Source organism: Taudactylus pleione, unplaced genomic scaffold, assembly GCF_031769625.1.
Source record: "Taudactylus pleione unplaced genomic scaffold, aTauple2 ptg000799l, whole genome shotgun sequence".
Lineage (NCBI taxonomy): Eukaryota > Metazoa > Chordata > Amphibia > Anura > Myobatrachidae > Taudactylus > Taudactylus pleione.
The window spans coordinates 231,886-253,813 of record NW_028285201.1 but is presented as its reverse complement, the minus strand read 5'-3'; the positions used below and the strand labels follow the sequence as shown (position 1 = coordinate 253,813).

Here is a 21,928-nt window from a genome sequence, read left to right as displayed (position 1 = left end):
GACAGCCAAGCTGTCGCTATGGGTCTCGCACCAAAGGGGGCGTGCTGTCGATGGTGACTGACAGCACGCCCCCTTTGGTGGGCGTGCCGGGGGCGTTGCTGTCCAGACAGAGGCGTTCCCATGGGAACGCCTACCGTCTGGAGCCGGTCCACTGACATGATGTGATGTCAGTGGGAGTGCTTTTGGCTCTGATAGAGCCAAAAGCACTCCTGGGCTTGCGGCTGCGAAACCCTATCGCAGGGTCTTGACCATCGCGACCATCATCATAGACGCTCGCATAAGCTGTGTGTGGTAACCCACAGCTATGCGAGCGTTCAAGAGGCCGCTCCATTTTTTGGTAGGAGGGCCCTGATTCAGAGCGAGCGCTCTGGTCAGAGCGTCCGGCTCTGAATCAGGCCCACTGTGTTTTAAAAAATGCCATTAGCACGCCATCAGGGTGCAATAAGGACAGCGTTAGGACTGAGCAGAAGTCTGTGTAGGACTAGGACATGGTGGAGTAGGTGCCTGGGAAGGGTTATTGCAGGCATCATTGTCAGTGTATGTGTGTTTGTTGTTTGTCACACGAACTAACTGCACACTCACAAAATGCAATGTAAACAAACAGGATTCTATGTGTGGTGCTGTTGGTTGTTGTTGTTTTTTTATTTGTTAAAGTTACCCTTTCACCTTTTCTTCTCTATGAAATCTATCACTGCAGTATACTATATTGTTTATCTGTTCATAAATAATCCAGTGTCTGAGGTTCCTGCGACTCAAGAAGACCTCTTTGTTTTGAGTTTTTTCCTGTTATTAAAAAAGTGGAAAAAAAATTTCCTGATATCTAAAACAAAAAAAACTGTAACTGAATTTAAAAATATTGTGTATTACACAAGAAGTGTGTTTTCAGACAACTGAAGCAGCGTATATTGCTATTCTGTGTGCTGTGGTATCACCCAGGGGCGGATTGGGCTACCGGGAAGTCGGGTCATTTCCCGCTGGGCCGGTCTGGGCTGAGCTGATCCCATCCTCACCCCTCTCCTCCCCCTGGCCGCTCCGCGGCCAATTCACAGTTACTGCAACTGAACACAGCTGCTTTCGGGCAGCATGTGCAGAAGAAGCTCAATGCAGACAGAGGCAGAATAATCAGCGGTCAGCTTAACTGCTGACCACACTCCACCTTTACCCTAAAGCAACTGCAGTTACTGCACTGCAGCCATGGCTTCCTGCTCCTCGTCTGATTGACAAACAGTGACTGCCTGCCGGGTTCCTGAGCTGCCTCCCCGCCCTTACTACAATGTCCTGGCTCCCTTCTGCAGCTACTTACTTTTAAGAAACAAGAAAACCAGGTACCATGGGGGTGCTTTGTGTGTGGGGGGAGGGGGAATACTGGGCTGTCATATGTGGGTGATGTGTGTACTGGAGGGGGTGATATGGGGGAGCTGTGTATATTGTACTGTAATGTTAGGTTCTGTGTGTACTGGGTTGATATGGGGATGGGGGGCTGTGTATAGTGGGCTGTCATGTGGGTGATGTGTGAACTTGAGGGGTGATATGGGGAGGGGGGGCTGTGTATACTGGGCTGTCATATGTGGGTGATGTGTGTACTGGGAGGTAATATGGGGAGGGGGGCTGTGTATACTGGACTGTAATATGTGGGTGATGTGTGTACTTGGGGGTGATATGGGGGGGCTGTGTATACTGGACTGTAATATTAGGCCTTTTGTGTACTGGGTTTATATGGGGATGGGGTGCTGTGTATACTGGGTTGTCATATGTGGGTGATGTGTGTACTGGGGGTAATATGGGGGGGCTGTGTATATTGTCCTGTAATATTAGGTTCTGTGTGTACTGGGTTGATATGGGGATGGGGGGCTGTGTATAGTGGGCTGTCATATGTGGGTGATATGTGAACTTGAGGGGTTATATGGGGAGGGGGGGCTGTGTATACTGGGCTGTCATATGTGGGTGATGTGTGTACTGGGGGGTAATATGGGGAGGGGTGCTGTGTATACTGGAGTGTAATATGTGGGTGCTGTGTGTACTGAGGGGTGATATGGGGGAGAGAGGGGGGCTATGTATACTGGAGTGTAAAACCGGGGCGCTGTGTGCACTGAAAGGTATTATGGCGAAGTACACTGTGTAGACTGAGTGGTATTATGGGGGGTGCTGTGTATACTGAGTGGTATTATATGGGAGGTTTGTGTATACTCAGTTGTATTATGGGGGTATTGGGTATACTGAGTGGTATTATGGAGGATGCTGTGCATACTAAGGGGTACTTAGGCAGTGATGTATATAATTAGGAGAAGAGGCTATAAGAGGGCAAAATTAAAGGGTTTCATACAACATGAGCTAGTCCGACCACGTAATGGGGGTGGTGAGCAAAACGCAGGGGATGTGTCTCCGACTGCAAATGAATATGCAGCTGTAAAGACCCCGGGCATCTTAGAGACGCTGTCAGTGGCCAACTCAATACAAATCCCCAGTGCTGTGACAGATCCGCTGCGTTAAAATTCTCAATCGCGATGGAATTTGTGTGCCTTTCAGGCCGTAAGGGGAGAATTTACGAAGCAACGACTTCTGTAAGTTGCTACTTCCCGGCGGGTTGCGGCCTATATTTAAAATGTCACCTGCAGTCAGTGTAAAGCCTGGCGTGCTTAACACTGACTGCAGGTGACAAAGCCCAGCGTGCTTAACACTGACTGCAGGTGACAAAGCCTGGCGTGCTTAACACTGACTGCAGGTGACAAAGCCCGGCGTGCTTAACACTGACTGCAGGTGACAAAGCCCAGCGTGCTTAACACTGACTGCAGGTGACAAAGCCCAGCGTGCTTAACACTGACTGTGGGTGTCGTTTTGAATACTCAATTGCAACCTGCCGGGAAGCGACAGCATACAGAAGCAGCTGCTTCATAAATTCGCCCCTAAGTGTCTTTGCACAGGGGAGGTTGGGACTTTGGGGGCAATTAGGACTAAAGGTGCATACACACTAGACGATATGCTCCCTGAGCGATATCGTCTAGTGTGTCCCCGGCAGGCTGTGCTCAATGTCGTTCATAACATTGAGCATAGCCGCTGAACGATATCGTTCAGCGCCGGGCTCTCTCACCCATTCCCTGACATGCAGCAACCTGACGAGGTCGTCAGGTTGGCCTGCATGTCAGCGCGATGAACGATGATGACGAACGACCCGCGGGAACGCGCGTCGTCGTCATCGTTCATCTTTTTTGTGTTAAAAATGGACGATAAAGTGGACGACTGAACGATAACGATATCGTTATCGTTCAGTCGTCCACTTTAATCGCCCACTGTGTACGCACCATAAGCATATGTTTGCTCCAGAGCCCATCAGTCGCTTGTTCCGACTCATTGTATAGTATGAGTGAAATGGCTGAGGGGGAGCTGCTGCGCATGCCTAGCAGCAGCAATTCCTCCCATGAGCCTTTGCTCAGCTCCACGAGTCACTTCTCATGGCTCCAGCAGCAACACTGAAGGTGCCTACACACATAGCGATCTGCACACGATCCCACGATGTGTGCAATATCCCCTGAACTCTCCCCCGGCAGCTCCCCGGCTGTCCTATACATGATTTGGAGTAAAAAATGTCCAAACTGACTTAAGATCTATCGTGCATCCAGGGCATTGTGTCCCAGATTGGCAAATCTGCCCTACAGCACGGCAGATCTAAAGATGCGATATACGACAAGCAGGGACGCGCATTGGCATCGTGATCGTGAGTGGACACTCACGATTTGGGCATATTTTACACAATTTGTCGTCACGATTCGTCAAAATCGGGCAAATCGAGTAAAATATCGCTGTGTGTGTAGGCACCTTTAAGGTAAGGTGCAGCTGGCCCTGCTGTTCTGACTGCATCATACAGAAGTGACACAGGGCATACATCACAGTCATACTGCACATGGGCAGTGATTAGTTAGCGACAACAGTTGTAGTGAGGACTTAATCGTGAAGTGATTGACATGCGTGTCATAGCTGTATTTGGGGCATGTTTTACCCTGCAATTCCATACACAATGTACTTGGCATCTGCATCTCAGATACAGTGGCCAAGCTGAGCAACTATAGAGCTATATAGAACTTTGATCATTGACTAATCTGCGACAGATGCTGCATCTTCGTACATCCCCCTCGGTCATTTAGCTCCTGGGATTAGCAAAGCCTCCGATGGACATCTCAATACAAATCCAGGCGGCAGCACCATTTGCACTTTTTTCACAGCTGTGTACAAATTTGCAGCTGCGAATGCATTAGTATACATCTCTGAAGCAAGCCCAAAGGCAGTAAAAATGACTATCTTGTAGATTGTAATAATATTTAACATATACCAATATATCTATATATCTCAAATACAAAAGTAAACTAGGCACAGATAGCGTAGAATGTTAAAAACACAATGGTTTGTTTAGGAATCATCAAACGTACAGCAGAAAAGTTAAAAACTGGCAAATCAGGGCTTACAAGCCAGTCAGTAGAAATGACCGTGGTTCTGTTTTCAAACCAGCAACCAGCTTCCGATATCGTCTGGACTCGTTTGCCCCAGATATGTATGGCAGTTTTTAACTTTTCTAGCAGTGGGCTTGTGCAAGATTCGCTGACCGATGATGGAGTATAAAGATACACAAAGCATGATTGCAACATCTGTAGACATTGAAAGTGGGCCTCAGTCCTCACACCTTCAGGTGCATGGCTGTGCACCAGGGAAGTGCTTTGTAGCGGCATTAGCTTAAAGTCCCAAACTCAACTGCAGCAATAGGCGCAAGGAAAGCCGTGACTGCCTTGACTCACTGGCCTGATGAGGAGTGTCCCGCCTCCTCCACAGACCCCACCTCCTCTACAGACCCCACCTCCTCTACAGACCCCACCTTCTCTACAGACCCCACCTCCTCTACAGACCCACCCCCATTAGGGCTGCTTTCAGAAATTTCCCGGGCTGGTTTTCCATCCCAATCCGCCCCTGGTATCACCCCATCATCTGCAAACTCAAAACAATTCTCACAAAGGAGACCTGTTTCTCCTAGTGCGTGAAAACATTTGCCAGTGTACAGATGTCTCCTCATAAATCTAGCTTCCTTGCGCGTTAAACAGCCCTTCTAATCGTGCCATGCTGTGGTGTGCCTCGGTAACGCTGAGCGTCTTTCGTGCAACTTTTTACCGTCAAATGCGTATTGTTCACACAGTGAAGCGAGTAACTAGCACAAGCAGCTTATGCTGATTAAAATGATATGCAGCATGCCCAGCGTTGCCTACCTTCAGCTCTCTCCTTCCGGGAGGAAGCTGTCAACCATGCTTGCACCCATTTTTATGTACCCCAAATTTGCTGGGACTACTTATTTTAGCCAAAAAACACTGCTAAATGCTATTCTTCACCATTTGTGCAAATACTCTAATTAGCAGCAATTGAGAGCATTTAAGTACCCCAAATACCTTCAGCAGGGCTATTCGGGGCTATCCATAGTGATCCCCCATGTCAGTGTATCTTATGGGGGGTGTCAGGCTGATTTCCCCAAATCTGACAAGACTTTTCACCGATTTTGAGTTTCGCCAGGACGCGTTATCGTGTCCTTTGCAATTGAATAGGACGAATAGCGGGAACGAGATACTTTTCCGGAGGCAAAACTAGTGATGACGGCGGACAGTCCGGCAGGCAAAAAATCAAGGACTTTTAGCCAGCAATTGAATACAGGCCGATGACACGATTCAGCGTGAATCACGTCACACCCCCCCTCCCCCGCTGCGGGGTTTTCTATTGTGATCGCAGGAGGGGGTGGGTGGGTCGTGAGACTTGTCTGCCTTTCCGGGGGGCCGGGAGCGGCACCCGATATTTGGGTGGCTCCCAGCCGAATCGGGAGGGTAGGCAAGTATGAGCATGCCTATGTTCTCTGTGCATCTGTGTGCATCTGCATGCGAAATGCTACGTTACAGTGTTACAGCATAGCATAACATAGCATTACACATGTAGATACACCCGCAGATGCACACAGAGAACATAGACATGCTGCATATCATTTCAATCAGCAGAAGCTGCTTGTGCTATCTGTTGACATCACTGTGTGAATAAGAAAAATTTGAAGGTAAAAAGTCGCACGAAAGAAGCTCGGGACTACCGAGGCATGCGGAGCTCCCGCCTTTTGTATGGCGCGACTTGTAGCGCATGGAATATAGATGTATGTGTACACATCTGTATGTGTAAAAAAAATAAATTATTTACTAAAAAATTGCATAGTGTGTATTCCTTCCAGTGTAAGCATAGCTGTGTGCATTGGTATCCCCCCCATCATCTGCACCCCAAAACAATTCTACCAAAGGAGAACTGTTCCTCAAAGTGCGTGAAAATTGTTGCCAGTGGTTGTTTAAAACAAAAAAAGTATTTAAAAGACATTGCATAGTGTGTTTTCTTTCCTTCCAGTATATGTGACAGTGTGTGCGGTGGTATCCCCCAACCCACCCCATCATCTGCACCTCAAAACAGTTCTCAAGTGTAAAAAATTATTTCTTGACTGGTGTAAAAAAATCTCCATTCTTTTAATAAAACTGCATGGTAAAGGTAACAGTTCCTCCTTTCCCTATCTCATTGTTGTAGGGTCACTTGGTGTTGTATCAGTTAAGTTTAACAACAGAAGCTTTACTCCTGTCCTGGTGTCAAAAATAAAACCATTCATGGATCAGTCAATAGAAATGCAGGAGCAGCAAGTACTAGTGCTTCCAGTCATAGTACTTCAACATCTACTAAAGGTGATCAAGAGGAAAGAAGGATTAGGAAAGAGCACCTGAAATCTAAACAATATTTCACAATGTTAAAAGAAAAAATCTTTACCTCTAACAATAAATTTACTGCTGAAAAACGTAAAATTGCAAACACGTTTCATTCCCTAGAATGCCTATTATGAAAGCTAGGGACAAACATAGTCAGACACCTTCTGTAACCTCACATGCAACACCTTGCTCTGAGGGCCTGATTCAGCAAGGATTACAATTGCAAAGCTGCACGCAGTTTTAGATCTGTGGGCTTAATTCAGAGCCGCTCGCTCTGACAGATCGCTCGCTCTGAATCAGGGCCAGGCTTTTTTTTCTTTGGAGCGGCCTCTTGGCCGCTTGCATAGCTGTGGGTGACCACCCACAGCTATAGCGAGTGGCCATGATGATGGTCGCAATGGTCAAGACCATCGCGACCATCGGGCTTGCAACGAGACCCTTGTGGTAAGGTCTCATTCATCGCAAGCCCCAGAGAGCTTTCGGCTCTAACAGAGCCGAAAGCTCTCCACTGACATCACTTGTGATGTCAGTGGGGCCACCCCCAAATGGCAGACGTTCTCATGGGAACACCTCCATTTGGGCAGCCACCCCCCCGGCCAGCCCACCAAAGGGGCGAGCTGTCACTCAACATCGACAGCTCGCTCCCTTTGGTGCGAGACCCAGAGCGACAGATTGCCCGTCGCTAGCCGGGTCTCGCGCATGCGCACGACGGAGCCGGCTCCGTCGTGTGCATGCGCTGTGGGCCACCATCGACCCGATTGCGAGCACTCAGCGCTTGCGACCGGCTCTGAATCAGGCCCTGTGTGCAATATATGCCATTAATGCATCTGGTTTAAGACAGTTTAGTTGAGGTCCTGTGATACAGTATATCACAAGATAGAAATACCACACAGTGCGCACAGCAGCTAGTAGTGCAGACAATTCTTATAAAGGCTCTTCCCACCTCCACCACAAATTATGCACATACAATATATAGAATACCACTCCACCAGCGCTTGATGGGATAGAATATAGATTTAGCTTTAAATGGTGTGGTATTAGTACATTCCACTTCAAATATATTTTTGTAAATCCACAAAGGTGGAAAATGTGGACGTTGATTGATGTTGACAAATCCGGGACTTGTGGAGAAGATTTGAGGCCAAGAATCCATTGCTGCAGCCGGGGATATGCTCTTGCGTATAGTATACACACTTATAAGAACTGACCGTTGCCAGTTCTCTCCTATAGCCAGAAATTGCCCAATATCTTAGAACATTCAGGGATATAGACTAAGATGTGGATGTCTGCTATTTTATTGTAACAGTTTTTAGTTTTTATATTGTAATAAAAGTGTATTGTATCATACAGATTTACACTAAGTATCGAATTTCTTTTCTTTTATTATGGTTGTACCTAATATCATTGAACATTACACACCCCACCTGTGAGGTGGAGAATACTATATAAAGAACCAAAGGAATTACAGAATCTACTGTGATTTAACAAGCAGTGGTGGAGTGGTATTTTATATATTGTATGTACATAAGTTGAGGCCCTGTGTCCTCTTTACCAAATTTCATCTCAATTCCAATTTACCAGGACAGCAATTCCTCGTCTGTACCAGGAAGTAAAAAATAAAAACTTATTCTTGTCCAAGAAAATGCCATCATACCAAGTATACATTTTATTACATACTGTATATGTGGACAAGCGGTATTGGCCAAACTAAAAATTACATGACTGTGACTGCACACTGGGTGGGTTCAGCAGCAGCGGTATCTAACACACAACACCAGCTCATTCACAGGCAAGCTGTATCACTGGCTGCACTGAGAGACATACCAATGCCAACCTGTTGGCAAAACTCAGGGATCTCCAGTAATAGCAAAATGGCTTACCCCACTAAGACTCTCCTCACGATTTGTCATTTGCGATAATGCAAGTAATATTGTACGGGCATCAACTGGGTGAATTTCATCATGTACCACACAATAAACTTGAAAAAATGATAAGTGGGTGGCGTGACTTGGCTGGCATAGGGTGCAGATGTGCTTAAATTCAGTTCCTGCGGCTTAGCCACTTTACAGCACTATTAAGGGGCTTCCCTGCTGTGTCCAGGAAAGTCCTAACCCATAGCTGGACACTTCTTAGCTGGATTCTCTGGCTGAGGCCTACAGTACCATAAGAAATGAAAAAAAATGGTGTGCCAGCGCTCTAAGGTCCTGGTTGTTCTTAATAATGAGATGTGTATATAGTGGGGTATTGTGGTTGTCAACCGGCCCAGATAATGTCCTGGTATAATCCACCAATTAATTATTTTAAATAATCCATCAATGCTGTAGGATGCATATTCGGATATGGTGTAATCCAGTCAAGTAATCAGTGTGCAAGAACTTTGGGCTGGGCATTCTTCAGTATGTTAGCTGTGTGTCAGCTTTTATTAATGATAGTCTCTATCTCCGATGCGAATGGCAGCATGGCATAATGTATGGAATATCCTGAAAGCATCCAATTTTAGTTTCTGGTCACAGGTCGGCCTTCTCTCACCACCTCAAAATTACAGAGACCACAACATCTGGAACTAAGTGGACACTAAGCCATGGCCTCTTGTAGTTAGTGCATGCCGCAGTGGTTTGCAATGTCTAGAACTAGTCCATTCTGTGATTCCTTTAGCTGCCCCTCCTTCGGGACTGCCACTGACCTTGTCTGGTGATAGAAGCCAGACAAGGTCAGCAGCAGCCGGAGGCTCTAGCCTGCCACTGTAATCCCATTGCAGCCCCAGTTCTACTTTCATCCCTGCTGAGCTGCCCAGTGTGATCCTGCTCCTGCTGTGGCCGGGTTATTCCATTCTGGTTTCTTTCACTTCATCCCCGACCTAATCTGCTATTAAGGGGGCTTACTTCTGGAAGATCTAGCAGGCTGGTTGCCACACAATAACCTCACCTCCATACCTATACAGCTCTGCTGCTTACCTGCCTCATGCAAACCCCATCATTTCAACTGGGACCAATGGCTGGCTCAGTGGACTCTACAATTAAGTGACACACCTGTGTAGCTCACTTTGCTGAGGCTGCAGGTTTCATCTCACCTTCCAGCCTTGCCTGACTGCACTACTCTGTTGTACACTGCACTGCTACCGTTACACATTACCTTGGTCATCTGGTACAAACACCAATCCCATGAGGAGGTCCTGGCCAACTTAGAGCTTCCTCTTCAGGCTTCTGTGCTCTTCAGAAAATGCCTCAGTGACTCTGTAATGCAAGGTTTTATCTCATAATGCCGGCCTACCCACTATACATGGGGTATGGAATAGCGACAGCCTTGACCTTGGTACACTGTGTCCCTGTTTTATCATATTGGTGTCTATCTTATTGTCTTATCGACTGCTTCACCTGCTTACTTTATGGGGAAAGACAAGAGGAATTCCCAGCGGAGAGACTCTGCCAATACTAATAATACTCCATCCTGCTCTCATATGTGACAGTTTTTACAACACTCAGGCTCCACACCAGCAGGTGGACCCCACTTGCCTTCCTCTCCTTAGATTTCTACTGATCTGTATCACCCTCCCAGACAAGTGATAATCACCTGAGGTGTATCGGACTATATCCAAGCCCCAGGGCCTCAATGATTTTCTTACCAGGGTCTTCAATGAAATCTTGGGCCAGGAACTCAGTTCATCCATAATGGGCCGTATTCAATTAGCGGCGAAAAGCCATTATCGGCGATACTTTTTCACCGATTACTTCATTTTTGCCGGTTTCAACTTATCCCCGTATTCAATTGCGGAGACTTTTCGTAGGTGCGAAAAGTAAATGCAAAAGAACCAGTGATAACTTTTCACGTATGAATAGGTGTCGAAAAAAAGTGCAGAATTGGGGTTTTGGGGTACAAACTTCCAAAAACCACCCTGCACCCCTTGGACAGTCCCCCAAAGGTATTCTGTGTCAAAAAAATTTGAAAAAGTACCAGAGGACACCCCCAAAAAACTACTTTCATTTTGGGACAAAAAAAAACAAAGTGGGGGACAAACTTCTAAACTAGCGAAATAGACTCAGGGGGGGTCCCCAAGTATGCGCCAGGTGTTTTTTTAGTTTGCAGGTGGTTGCAGCAGGATTTTTCAAATTTTTTAAAAGTTCACATTACCCACTTTAAAATATGCTTGCACCCATTTTCAGGTACCATAAATTTGATGGGACTACTTATTTTTCAAAAAAAAAACTTGCTAAATCCTATTCTTCACCACTTTTTCAAAGATGCAAAAATACAGCTATTGAGATCATATAAACACCGAAAATACCTGCAGCAGGGCTATTTGGGGGTACCCATAGTGAACCCCCATGTCAGAGCATCTTTTGGGGGGTGTCAGGCTGATTTCCCCAAAAATGACAGCACTTTTCGCTCATTTCGTTTTCGCCGGGTCCCTTTTTTCGACGATTTGGAATTGAATACTGGGATACCCGGGGACGAGCGTGATACTTTTCCACTCAGAAAACTAGCGATGACGGCGAAAAGTCCGGCAACGGACTTTTCACTCCTTACTGAATATGCCCCTATATATGACAGGACTCATTGTGTCCTCTTGCCTAGAGGTGCTCGAACAGACCCTCCAAGGGGTATCATATGCAACCTGCACTATTATGCCCAAAAAGAGGATATTCTGCATAGGATCTGCCACCGGGACTAAATTATTTCTATTATTTGATGCTATGTCAATGCTTCAATAAAAAATGTGTTTTAAAATAAAAACACTAAAACATTAGGGATTGTCATTTTGTTTTCTGGACGCTGTACCACTAGTCGCCAGTCATCCCAGAGAGTTCAGGTGGGAGAGAACTTTATGTTCCCAACCAGAATCAACCAGCTTTTCTTGCTAGAGTCTTAGGCTTAGAGCCTCTGGTAGAAGGTATTCCTGTCATTGGAGGTGATTTGAATTGGACCATTCAACCAGATATAGATACCTGGGGTACCTTTGCTAAGCCCTCTTAGAAGACACATATTACAAGAACACCTGCTGGTCAATACATGGAAACTGCAACAACCAGATAACAGGGACTATACACTTTATTCTTGCCCCCATGGAGTTTATTCATAGCATAGACTACTGTGCCGCACAGATTTATCCATTTGACGCACCATATCACCATAGGTCTCACCACTTAGTCTGATCATTTATTTTATTGTTTATTATTACCAGTTATTTATATAGTGCACACATATTCCACAGCACTTTACAGAGGATATTTGGCCATTCACATCAGTCCCTGCCCCAGTGGAGCTTACAATCTATATTCCCTATCACATGCGCACACACATACACACTAGGGTTAACTTGTGTTGGGAGCCAATTAACCTACCAGTATATTTTTGGATTGTGGGAGGAAACCGGAGTACCCGGAGGAAACCCACGCAAGCACAGGGAGAATATACAAACTCCGCACTGGTAGGGCCGTGGTGGGAATCGAACCCATGACCTCAGTGCTGTGAGGCAGTAATGCTAACCATTACACCGTCTGTGCTTGCCATGATCATGCTCATAACAAAAAGTATGGTGGTCGCTCATATTAGCTTAATGACATAGCACAGGTGCTTGTAAAGGGCGACCACCATACTTTTTGTTTGCAGTCTTGAGAGGCATGAAAGGAGCCAGCATTGGGAGGATGTGCTGGTCCTTATAGTGCCATGTGGAGGTTTCTGGGGTACCTCCAAGGTGAGTCAGCTCTCAGCTTATACATGTGCTGTTATTATGGAGTACACTACTTTGTAATTATATGACCCAGAGTGGGTTCTAATATTATGTAGCAATAATTATTTTGGGGTGAGCGTTTTAGAGTGGGGCCCCCGGATTTGTTCTGGCTGGGCCTTTTTCAGGGCATCACCACTTAATTCACATACATATTTTTTTATCACTTTTCTAATTGTTTGTTTATTATTTATGTCATTTTAATTCTTTCATATTTCATTAACACTTATTGATTTATCTTTACACATCTATCCTTTACACTGCACTATCACCTTTTTTCCCCTTTTCATGTGATGCCCTGGGGATGGTCCTTGGCTGGAATTTTTTGGGGTACCTTGCTACTCGGGCGTAAACCCCTTAATGTTAGGGACGCCAGTATAGAGGAGCCTTGACGATGGCCTGGCGCTTATTCATATATTTGCAAATGCATGTAACTAATACCTCTGAATCTCTATTATTTTAGGATATAAGTATTTTTTGTTGGCATTGCTGCAGTGAGCTGGAGGGAATCTTTTTTTCTGTGTTCATGCTCATATCACCCTGACTTGTTGACCTCTTACCCTCACACTAAACAATGTGTGTGGCACCTCAATGAATAAATTCTTGATGATCCTCATTGCAAATCTCAGTTGGATGCAGTAATTACTGACTATTTTGCTGTTAAAGAAACGACTGAAAAGGTCTGAAAAGTTCACATTGTGGGAATCTAATATTTGTGTATTTCAGTGGTAATTTATCCAACTAGGCTAGAGCTACCTCATACATTCAGAGGGTAAAAGACAGCACACTTACTAATGACATAGCATCTCCCTTTCATACCTTTTACACTAAACTGTAGCAGGCACCTTCCTTCCAAAAATTGGTTGCCCAATACCTACATGATATGGGCTTTCTCATGCTTTCTGTAAAGGAACAGTCTTCGCTACACTTTTTCCCTTAATGTTCTAGCAGCGGCCCCTATAGCTACCCCCTCTAGGAAAAGCCTGAGCCCTTACCCATTACCTACCACAAGACTGTCACGTCTTGGTATTCTGTAGATCTGGCTCTGGACCTTACTTAGGCTCAAGGGCATAGTCAGGAGTGTAGGTACACTATTGATTGTGTAGGAACCACAGACTTGTGATATGCATGGATACTGAACTGGAACCAAAGCAAATAGACCAGATCCACCCGACGACCCAGTGACCTGTGAATGCCAGCAAGACCAGGGATACACTCCAGAGACAAGGTGACCTCCGGAACTCAGGACAATATACTACTGGTAGATTGGAACTCAGAACTCAGACCAGGAATCAAAGTCTTATGTAGTCAGCCATATCATCTAAAATACCATACTTGAGGAAGCTGCAACTCTGGTATTTCTCTGATGTAAGACCTGGAACTGGAACCCAGTGAGGAACTCAGAAACTGAGAGTCAGGCTAAGTAATACAGCTTACTGGACACCTTGGTGTACAGACCGTACACTGCACACTGAACTCTAGCCCTGGAAACAGCAGCCTACTCTAAACCAGCCCAAGACAATAGCACACAGCACAGGGAAAAAAATACAACATCAGCACAATAGTATAACCCAATAACATGAATAACCACCAAGCACAGAGTAATACAGTAAAGGTAACTTGCATGCACTTCCCCAGCGGTATGATGTACAAGCGGTAGATATTATTAAGACCGTGGCTGCACTCGCTGGCTCTGCACTGAGGATTAGCAAATTGGTATGCAGCATGGAAGCAGCCGTGCTGACAGGTGATGATACACAGCGGCAGATGGAAAGCATGTAATGGCTTCAAAGAATGACACTGGAGGCTGAGATGGTAAATAGCGAGGAAATCCACAAAGTAGCAATGAGTGTCACAGAGGACACGATCAGGATACAAAGACTAATCCTGGAGCCTAGAACCATCCTGGGAAAGAAACACGTTGTTCAGGCAATGGGTTACGCCCAGGAACTGGTTTAATTAGGAAGTGGTGAATAGCCACTCGTCTGGCTGACCAGGTGAGCACACAGGTGCATTAGTTAATCACAGGGAGGTGTCCCTGAGATGTCATCGAAACAGAAATAAATTAATGTCTGAGTTTGTAAAGGATGCTAGATCCCGATTTGTGACAAAGACTTCCAGACCTCCGTACTCCCTAAATTGCTCTCGGCCTTTAATGCTTTCACCAGTGAGCGCTGTTTCTTGCTACAATCTTTAGAGGCTCAGATGACAGCATACATAAGGCATATAAGGACCCAGCTTAGTGTTCCAGCTACTGTCCGATTTTGTTACTTAATACCGATATTAAGCTGTTTGCAAAACTTATAGCAAACAGGCTTAAGACTTTACTCTCTGATATTATACTTCAGACCAGATGGGAGGCACAGAACTACACCTCCAAAGTTATTGACCTTACAGTATATATTTGGCCTGTTAGATCCGTTGCAGTGACTCTGCTTTCCACCAATGCTGAGAAGCATAGAAGCCTTTTGACAGGATTGATTGTCCCTTTATGCAGGGAGTTCTGGTGATTTTGGGCTTAAGCCCTGTCTGCCTTCATAAGATCTTGGTGCTTTGCCATCTACCCTTAGCACGGATTAAGATTACCTTTTCAGATTTAGTAAAGATTAATAATGGCACCAGACAAGGGCGCCCCCTTCTCACCTCTCATTTTCACTCACTGCATGGAAGCCCTTTCTTGCACTATTCGGTCTCATTCTGATATGTCGGGCTTCAAAGTTGGTGGGGTAGAATTATAAATTATCACTATTTACGGATGTCCTTTTGACGATTCTGTCCAACTCAGTCACCTCATTCCCTAATCTGTTAAATAAATTCTGTAGTATCTTGGGGGTCATTCTAAATAGAGACTCTTCACAACTATTTGGGATAGTTTGAGATCTCTACTTCAAACGACTGAGCTCCATGGTTGGTGTGTCAACAATTTCTCTTGGCTGGGCAGAGTTAGTAATGTAAAAATGAACATTCTCCCTTGAGAATATCTGCTGCAGACAATTCCCATTCACCTCCCTAAACAGTGGTTTTGGGAATTACATAAACTGGTGAGGGACTTTGTGCCTGATTCAGACCCGCCGCAAGCGCATAGCGCTCGCAAGCTGGTCGATGGTGGCCCAGTGCGCACTGCGCGTGCGCGAGCCCCAGAGCGAGCGCAAAAAGGACTCGCTCCGTGGCTCACTACAAAAGAGGCGGCTGTCGATGTTGATCGACAGCTCGCCCTGTTTTGTAGGCGTGGCCGGGGGGTGGCTTCACAAACAGAGGCATTCCCAAGCGAACGCCTGCCGTTTGTGGGCGGCCCCACTGACATCACCAGTGATGTCAGTGAGAGAGCTTCCGGCTCTATTAAAGCAAGAAGCTCTCTGGGGCTTGCGGCCACGAGTACCTACCACAAGGGTCTCGTCGCAAGCCTGATGGACTGGAAGAGGTCCGGGGTGTCACAATCTGCGCTACTGAAGTGTCCTTCTTACCTCTCTGGTGCTTATCCACTCTGCTGATCCACTCTGTCAGTCCCTCCATTGGCTACCATATTAATATAAAATACTTTTTACTCACACATAAAGCTATTAAACAAACCACACCAATATACAACTCTTCATTTATCTCAAAATATCTTCCAAACCGATATCTCCGCTCTGCACAAGATCTGCGTCTCTCCTCCTTACGCATTACTTGTTCCCATGAAAGGTTACAGGACTTTTTTCGGGCCGCACCCATCCTGTGGAATGCCCTCCCACACACAATAAGACTTTCCGCTAGTCTCCAAACATTGAAGCGTTCCGTGAAAACTCACCTCTTCAGACAAGCTTTTCGGATTCCAGAACCGCCCCCATAACCTTTATAGCTTCCGTATTTAAATGCCTTCTTATAGTTTACACATATCATATTTTCTCTCTCTTCAATTTCACATCCTTCTGACCCTAGGCCAAATATCCAGTGTGACTGGATCATACAGCTCACCAAAAACCTCTGCAATCAGGCTGGACCAATTTGCAATATGTAGCACCTATCCTTGTGTATCAACACCTAATTCCCTATAGATTGTAAGCTTGCAAGCAGGACCCTCTTACCTCTGTGTCTATCTTTTACAACCCAGTCTTGTTCTATTATTGTTGATTCAAATTATAAAGCGTAACGGAATATGCTGCGCTATATAAGAAACTGTTAATAAATATCCAGGTTGGCACAGAGAGCGCTCCGGGTCACGCGCCATGCCCGGACAGTGTCAGGAAATATATTTGGAGCTCCGCGGCCTTCTACTACAGACAGGCTTCTCCATGTTGTTTACATACAGGCCGTACGCCGGCTCTCCCACCAGAACGGAGACATGGGCGCGGCCATATTGGACTCACATTATGCTAAGCTTCCACTTAGTGCACAGCCTGTTGAACTGCTGACTGCACTGACCAATCATCCAGAATCCAGTCCTATAAATTACTTTCACTGACTGGCCTCTGTTGCCAGTACAACGTCGCTTCTTACTGAAGTAACAGCTCTAGTGCTGAGCTCCCTCAATTGCTGTTTCTGTATGGTGCAGTCTGTCCTATGTAATTGTCTTCATCTTCTATCGAGACTCCTTCATCATTTGCTGCAGTCCGGACTTGGTATTGGGGATTCCTGTCATATCACATGCCACAGTCTGGATTGGCTATTGGAAATTATCTCTCAGTTATCATCTGCTGGAGTCTGGAAATTATCATTGTGAATTATCTCTCAAATCATCATCGGTTCCTACCGACCATCTTTAATAAAGTTTCATCATCTGTTCCTACCGATCATCTCTATAAAGTATCACCATTGGTTCCTGCCGATCATCACTGATAAACTCACCATCAGTTCCTACCGATCATCAAACATCCTCATCAAATCCTCTGAATCATCATCAAATCAATTATAATTCTTCAAACATCGGATTTTCATCAAAACAATTATAATTCTTCAAACATCGAATCCTCATCAAATCAATCATTCTTCAAACATCGGATCCTCATTAATTCATTATCATTATTCAAACATTGCATCCTCATCAAATCAATTATCATTCTTCAAACAATGGATCAACATTGAATCAAATATAATTCGGCATTTATGGACATTCATCAACTCTTATCAAGTTGTTCTATTACATTGGACTTTTATTTCAACCACCATTTATCTTCTGCTTATGCAAATACCAAATCCTCATATAAAGTAATACACTTTGAGCCTGATTTAGACCCGGTCGCAAGCGCTGAGCCCAGCCGGCTCCGTCGTGACGGGTCTCGCACCAAAGGGGGCGAGCTGTCGATGGTGATTGACAGCTCACCCCGTTTGGTAGGCGTGGTCGGGAGGCGGCTTCACAAACGGAGGCGTTCCCAAGCGATGTCAGTGTGAGAGCTTCCGGCTCTATTAGAGCCAGAAGCTCTCTGGGGCTTGCGGCCACGAGACCCTACCACAAGGGTCTCATCGCAAGCCCGATGGTCACGATGGTCTGGACCATCGCGACCATCAACCTGGCCGCTCGCTATAGCTGTGGGTGGTCACCCACAGCTATGCGAGCGGCCAGGAGTCCGCTCCAAAAATAAAAAAAAACGCCCTGATTCAGAGCAAGCGCTCTTTCAGAGCGTCCGTCTCTGAATCAGACCCTTTATCCTTCCAGTCATCGCCTTTGTGCTTCTCAGTCATCACAGCATCCTCATATTATTGTACAGGGAAGTCCTGGATAAAACCATCCACATTTGTGCACACCTCTTCAGTGTCCCACGCCTACACACTAGACGATATGCTCCCTGAGCGATATCGTCTAGTGTGTCCCTGGCATGGTGTGCTCAATGTCGTTCAGCGACGGTCTCTCTCCCCCATTCCTCAACATGCAATATCGTCAGGTTTGCCTGCATGTTTGGCAGATAAACAATAAAAATGAACGACCTGCGGGAACGCGCATCGTTGGTCATTCGTCGTTATCGTTCATCATTTAGTTGAAAAAATGTACAATAAAGTAAACGACTGAACGATAATGATATCGTTATTGGTCAGTCATCCACTATAATTGCCCAGTGAGTCATCTGTGACTTTATTGAAGCTAATGTTTGAGTCTCTCGCACACTAGGCATTGTACTCTCTCCCTTTCCTTCCCCCCTCTTTCCTCTCCTTCCTTTTGTTTTGTCTTTGTTTATGGTCATGATTCCTTCTTTATGCATTTTTTATAGTCCATGCTATGAGAAAAATATTTCTACACATTGTACTTGTTTCATGTGGATGTGTACATGCTTTCTCTTGTACTGTTATTCAATTGTCATTGGACATTTCTTTCTTTCACTATTTTATGTTTGTATGTTAAGTAAACATATATTGCAAAATAAAATAAAAAATTACAGGTGCATGTAGGAGATGCACCTGGGCATTTTCGGCATTCAGCAACTGCATGTAGAAAATTGCAGCAGCTGCATCAACAATTTAATTTGCCATGTCAAGAGGTAATAACAAGTTTGAATTCCACCCTTTGTATGCATCAAAGACTGGAGGAACAGCAACAAGCCATCCAAATGTACACAACAAGTCATGACATAGGGACTGGGAGAGGGGTGGCATTGTACTTCTCTCCAGCACAGTGGAGAATACTCTCCATTTATGCAAGCTACTGAAACCATTTGAATTAGTAACCAATTAATTTATTTCAGAGACCGCCAGCCTGAGTCAGGTGATACCCATAATTACCACTCCACCAGGGCATGTTAAATCACAGTAGATGCTGTAATTCCTTCAGTTCTTTATATAGCATTCTTCACCTCACAGGTAGGGTGTGTACTGTAGATAGATCTTTTAGCTGCTGTCACTGTGCAGGCAGGGGATGTAGTTGGATCCCGGCGTACGGGATCCCGACGGTCTGAATACCAGTCCTGAAATCCCGATAGGTCGGCATCCCGGCACCAATATCCTGACCGTCGGCACTCCGTAGGTAAGTATCGGGGTGTTAGGGGGAGGTTAGGGTTAGTTAGTGGGGTTAGGGAGGGAGTGTTAAGATTAGGGTGCGGGGAGGGGGAGGTTAGGTTTAGGCACTAGGGGGGGAGGTTAGGTTTAGGCACGGGGAGGGGGTGTTAAGTTTAGGGTGGTTTAGGGTGTGGGCAGGGGGAAGTTCGGTTTAGGCACTAGGGGGAGGTTAGGGTTAGGCACTGGGGAGGGAGGGTTAGGGTTTGGGTAAGGATTAGGGAAGGGGATTCAAAAATACCTGTCTTCTCTATGGGTGTCAGGATTCTGGCTGTCGGGATGCCGCTATCATTATTATAACCAGTGGCATCCTGACAGCCGGGATTTCATACCCAACCCTGCAGGCAGCAGGGTGCAACAGGCTCCACAGCTGGGAGCACCTGTTGCAACCTGCTGCCTGCACATTGACAGCAACTATACAGATCTATATAAAGAACCAAAGGAATTGCAGCATCTACTGTGATTTAAAAGGGTGCTGGTGGAGTGGTATTCTAGATATTGTATGTGCATAATTTGTGGTAGAGGTCTGAAGAGGCTCTATAAGAATTGTCTGCACTACTAGCTGCTGTGCGCACAGTGTGGTATTTCTCACCTGTGAGATACCCTTAATTAAACTACTGGAAAAGCAGCTAGAAAAACTGAAGGAGTAGATGATTCCACTAAGTACTGTATGTTGGACTTGTAAATGAAGTTCTTTATTCGCTTCACCAAGACCAAAAGGTTTGCAACATCTTACAATTGGATCACTACATTTTGGCAACCATGCTTGACCATAGGTTTAAGTCCTATGTAATGTCTTTTTTTTCCAACTGACATAGATCTTAAGACATGCTTTGGAAATTAGTGATTGGAAATTAATGTTACTGAGGTCAATAATATTGTAGGAATATAAAAACAGACCCAAATGACATAAATGTATCCTTTGTATACATTTTTATAGAAACCCAGATCCGAAACTAAAACACTTAAGGGTGGGTTTGGCAAAACCAAAACCTTTGAGGGTGCTTTTGGCAAAACCAAAACACATGGGTTTCTAAATACTTGCATGGAGAAACCTATTTTACATGTATGTTGTGTGTTGTTAGAAAGCTTAGACACTAAGGAAAGAGGAGTCATTGTTCAAGGAGTGCAAGCCCTCAGGGGGCCCATTTATCAAGGAATATTTCTGGGATAAATGAGTGCTTTCGGGGGGTACCCACAAATATTAAATATTCCCTAGATGCATCGACAATGACCACAGTAGATATCAGAGATATCTGTTGGGACCCCACATTTTCGATCACAAAAGAAGCCCCCATAAGTTTCTGTTGGGGCTACGGAAGTGTGGAATTGATAGCTGGAATACAGATGCAATAATTAGTGAGAGAGAGATCTGTAGGGCTGTGCATGTACAAATCCGTGCTGGGGTCTCAAAGGAGAAGGGAAGTGATTGCATTAGTGACTGCAACACTTTTAACACATCACAGAGAAGGTCTTCTATGGGAGCCCCTGTCCCAGTGTGTGTTTATTGATACATTGATTCATTTATTTTTGGCATGTCAAGCTGCAATAAGAAATTATAATTATTGGATCTAGAACCTGATATTTAATAAACATGCCCCCAAACGGAAATGACACAAGAAAATCATCCTAAAGGTGCATACACACTCAACGATTTAGTAAATGAACGATTTTAGTAAACGATTTTCTTTCATTTCTTCAAGGGAAAAATTTACGAAAATCGTTTACTAAAATCATTCATTTTCTAAATGTAATGAACGATTTTTTTTGAACTACAAACGATTTTTGCATATTCCCTTACTGAAAATCGTTGAGTTGGTCAGTCTGACTGAACTACAAACTACAAACGTGAACACGCATGAGCAATAATCGTTCATTGTTTTAACACAGAAAGTGAACGATTTTTAGAATGATTGAACGATAAACGATATCGTTAACGATAATCGTTCAAAAAATCGTTGTGTGTGTATGCACCTTTAGTAATAATTTTATAAGATTTTGAAAAATATATTTTGTAAGTGAAACATTTTACTTACCAATCGGAAATCTTTGCAGTAAAGTTTTGTAAACCATTGGTTGAATGATAACGATGCCACTGCTAATGCAACATCACTGAAATGAAGAATGTTAATGTGAATAATTGTACATCTGAATCTATTTAGCAATAACAGTCATTATTTCTGCCTTGCTCTTTGGGGTTTTCTCAACAAACATAAAAGCTAATTTCCTTTTGGAACTTTACTCAAAACCTAGAAATTTTTAGCAAGTGGGCAATACATTGTCTAGGCATTTGGAAGCATCCAATACCAACCGTGAAAATAAACATTTTTTTCTATATGTCTAATAAAAAAATTAATAAAAATATTTAGATCACAATATATTGTTCAAATACAATGTATTCTTTTTTTTAAAGACTTTATTTTTGAGGTGGTACAAACATCAATACAGAATGAGAAAAACAATGCAATCGTTAAACAAACGATTAAATGAG

The 21,928-nt window shown here is 44.7% G+C and overlaps 1 protein-coding gene across 1 annotated transcript in view; it reads right to left on the bottom strand.

Annotated features, from left to right (window-relative positions):
• The window catches only part of LOC148474932 (capping protein, Arp2/3 and myosin-I linker protein 2-like), a 970,125-nt gene that overhangs the window by 909,601 nt on the left and 38,596 nt on the right, over nucleotides 1-21,928 (bottom strand). The window contains exon 5 of the mRNA XM_088457971.1: nucleotides 21,474-21,549. Coding sequence (XP_088314097.1) covers nucleotides 21,474-21,549 — 76 coding nt within the window. The remainder of the gene's footprint in view (nucleotides 1-21,473; nucleotides 21,550-21,928) is intronic.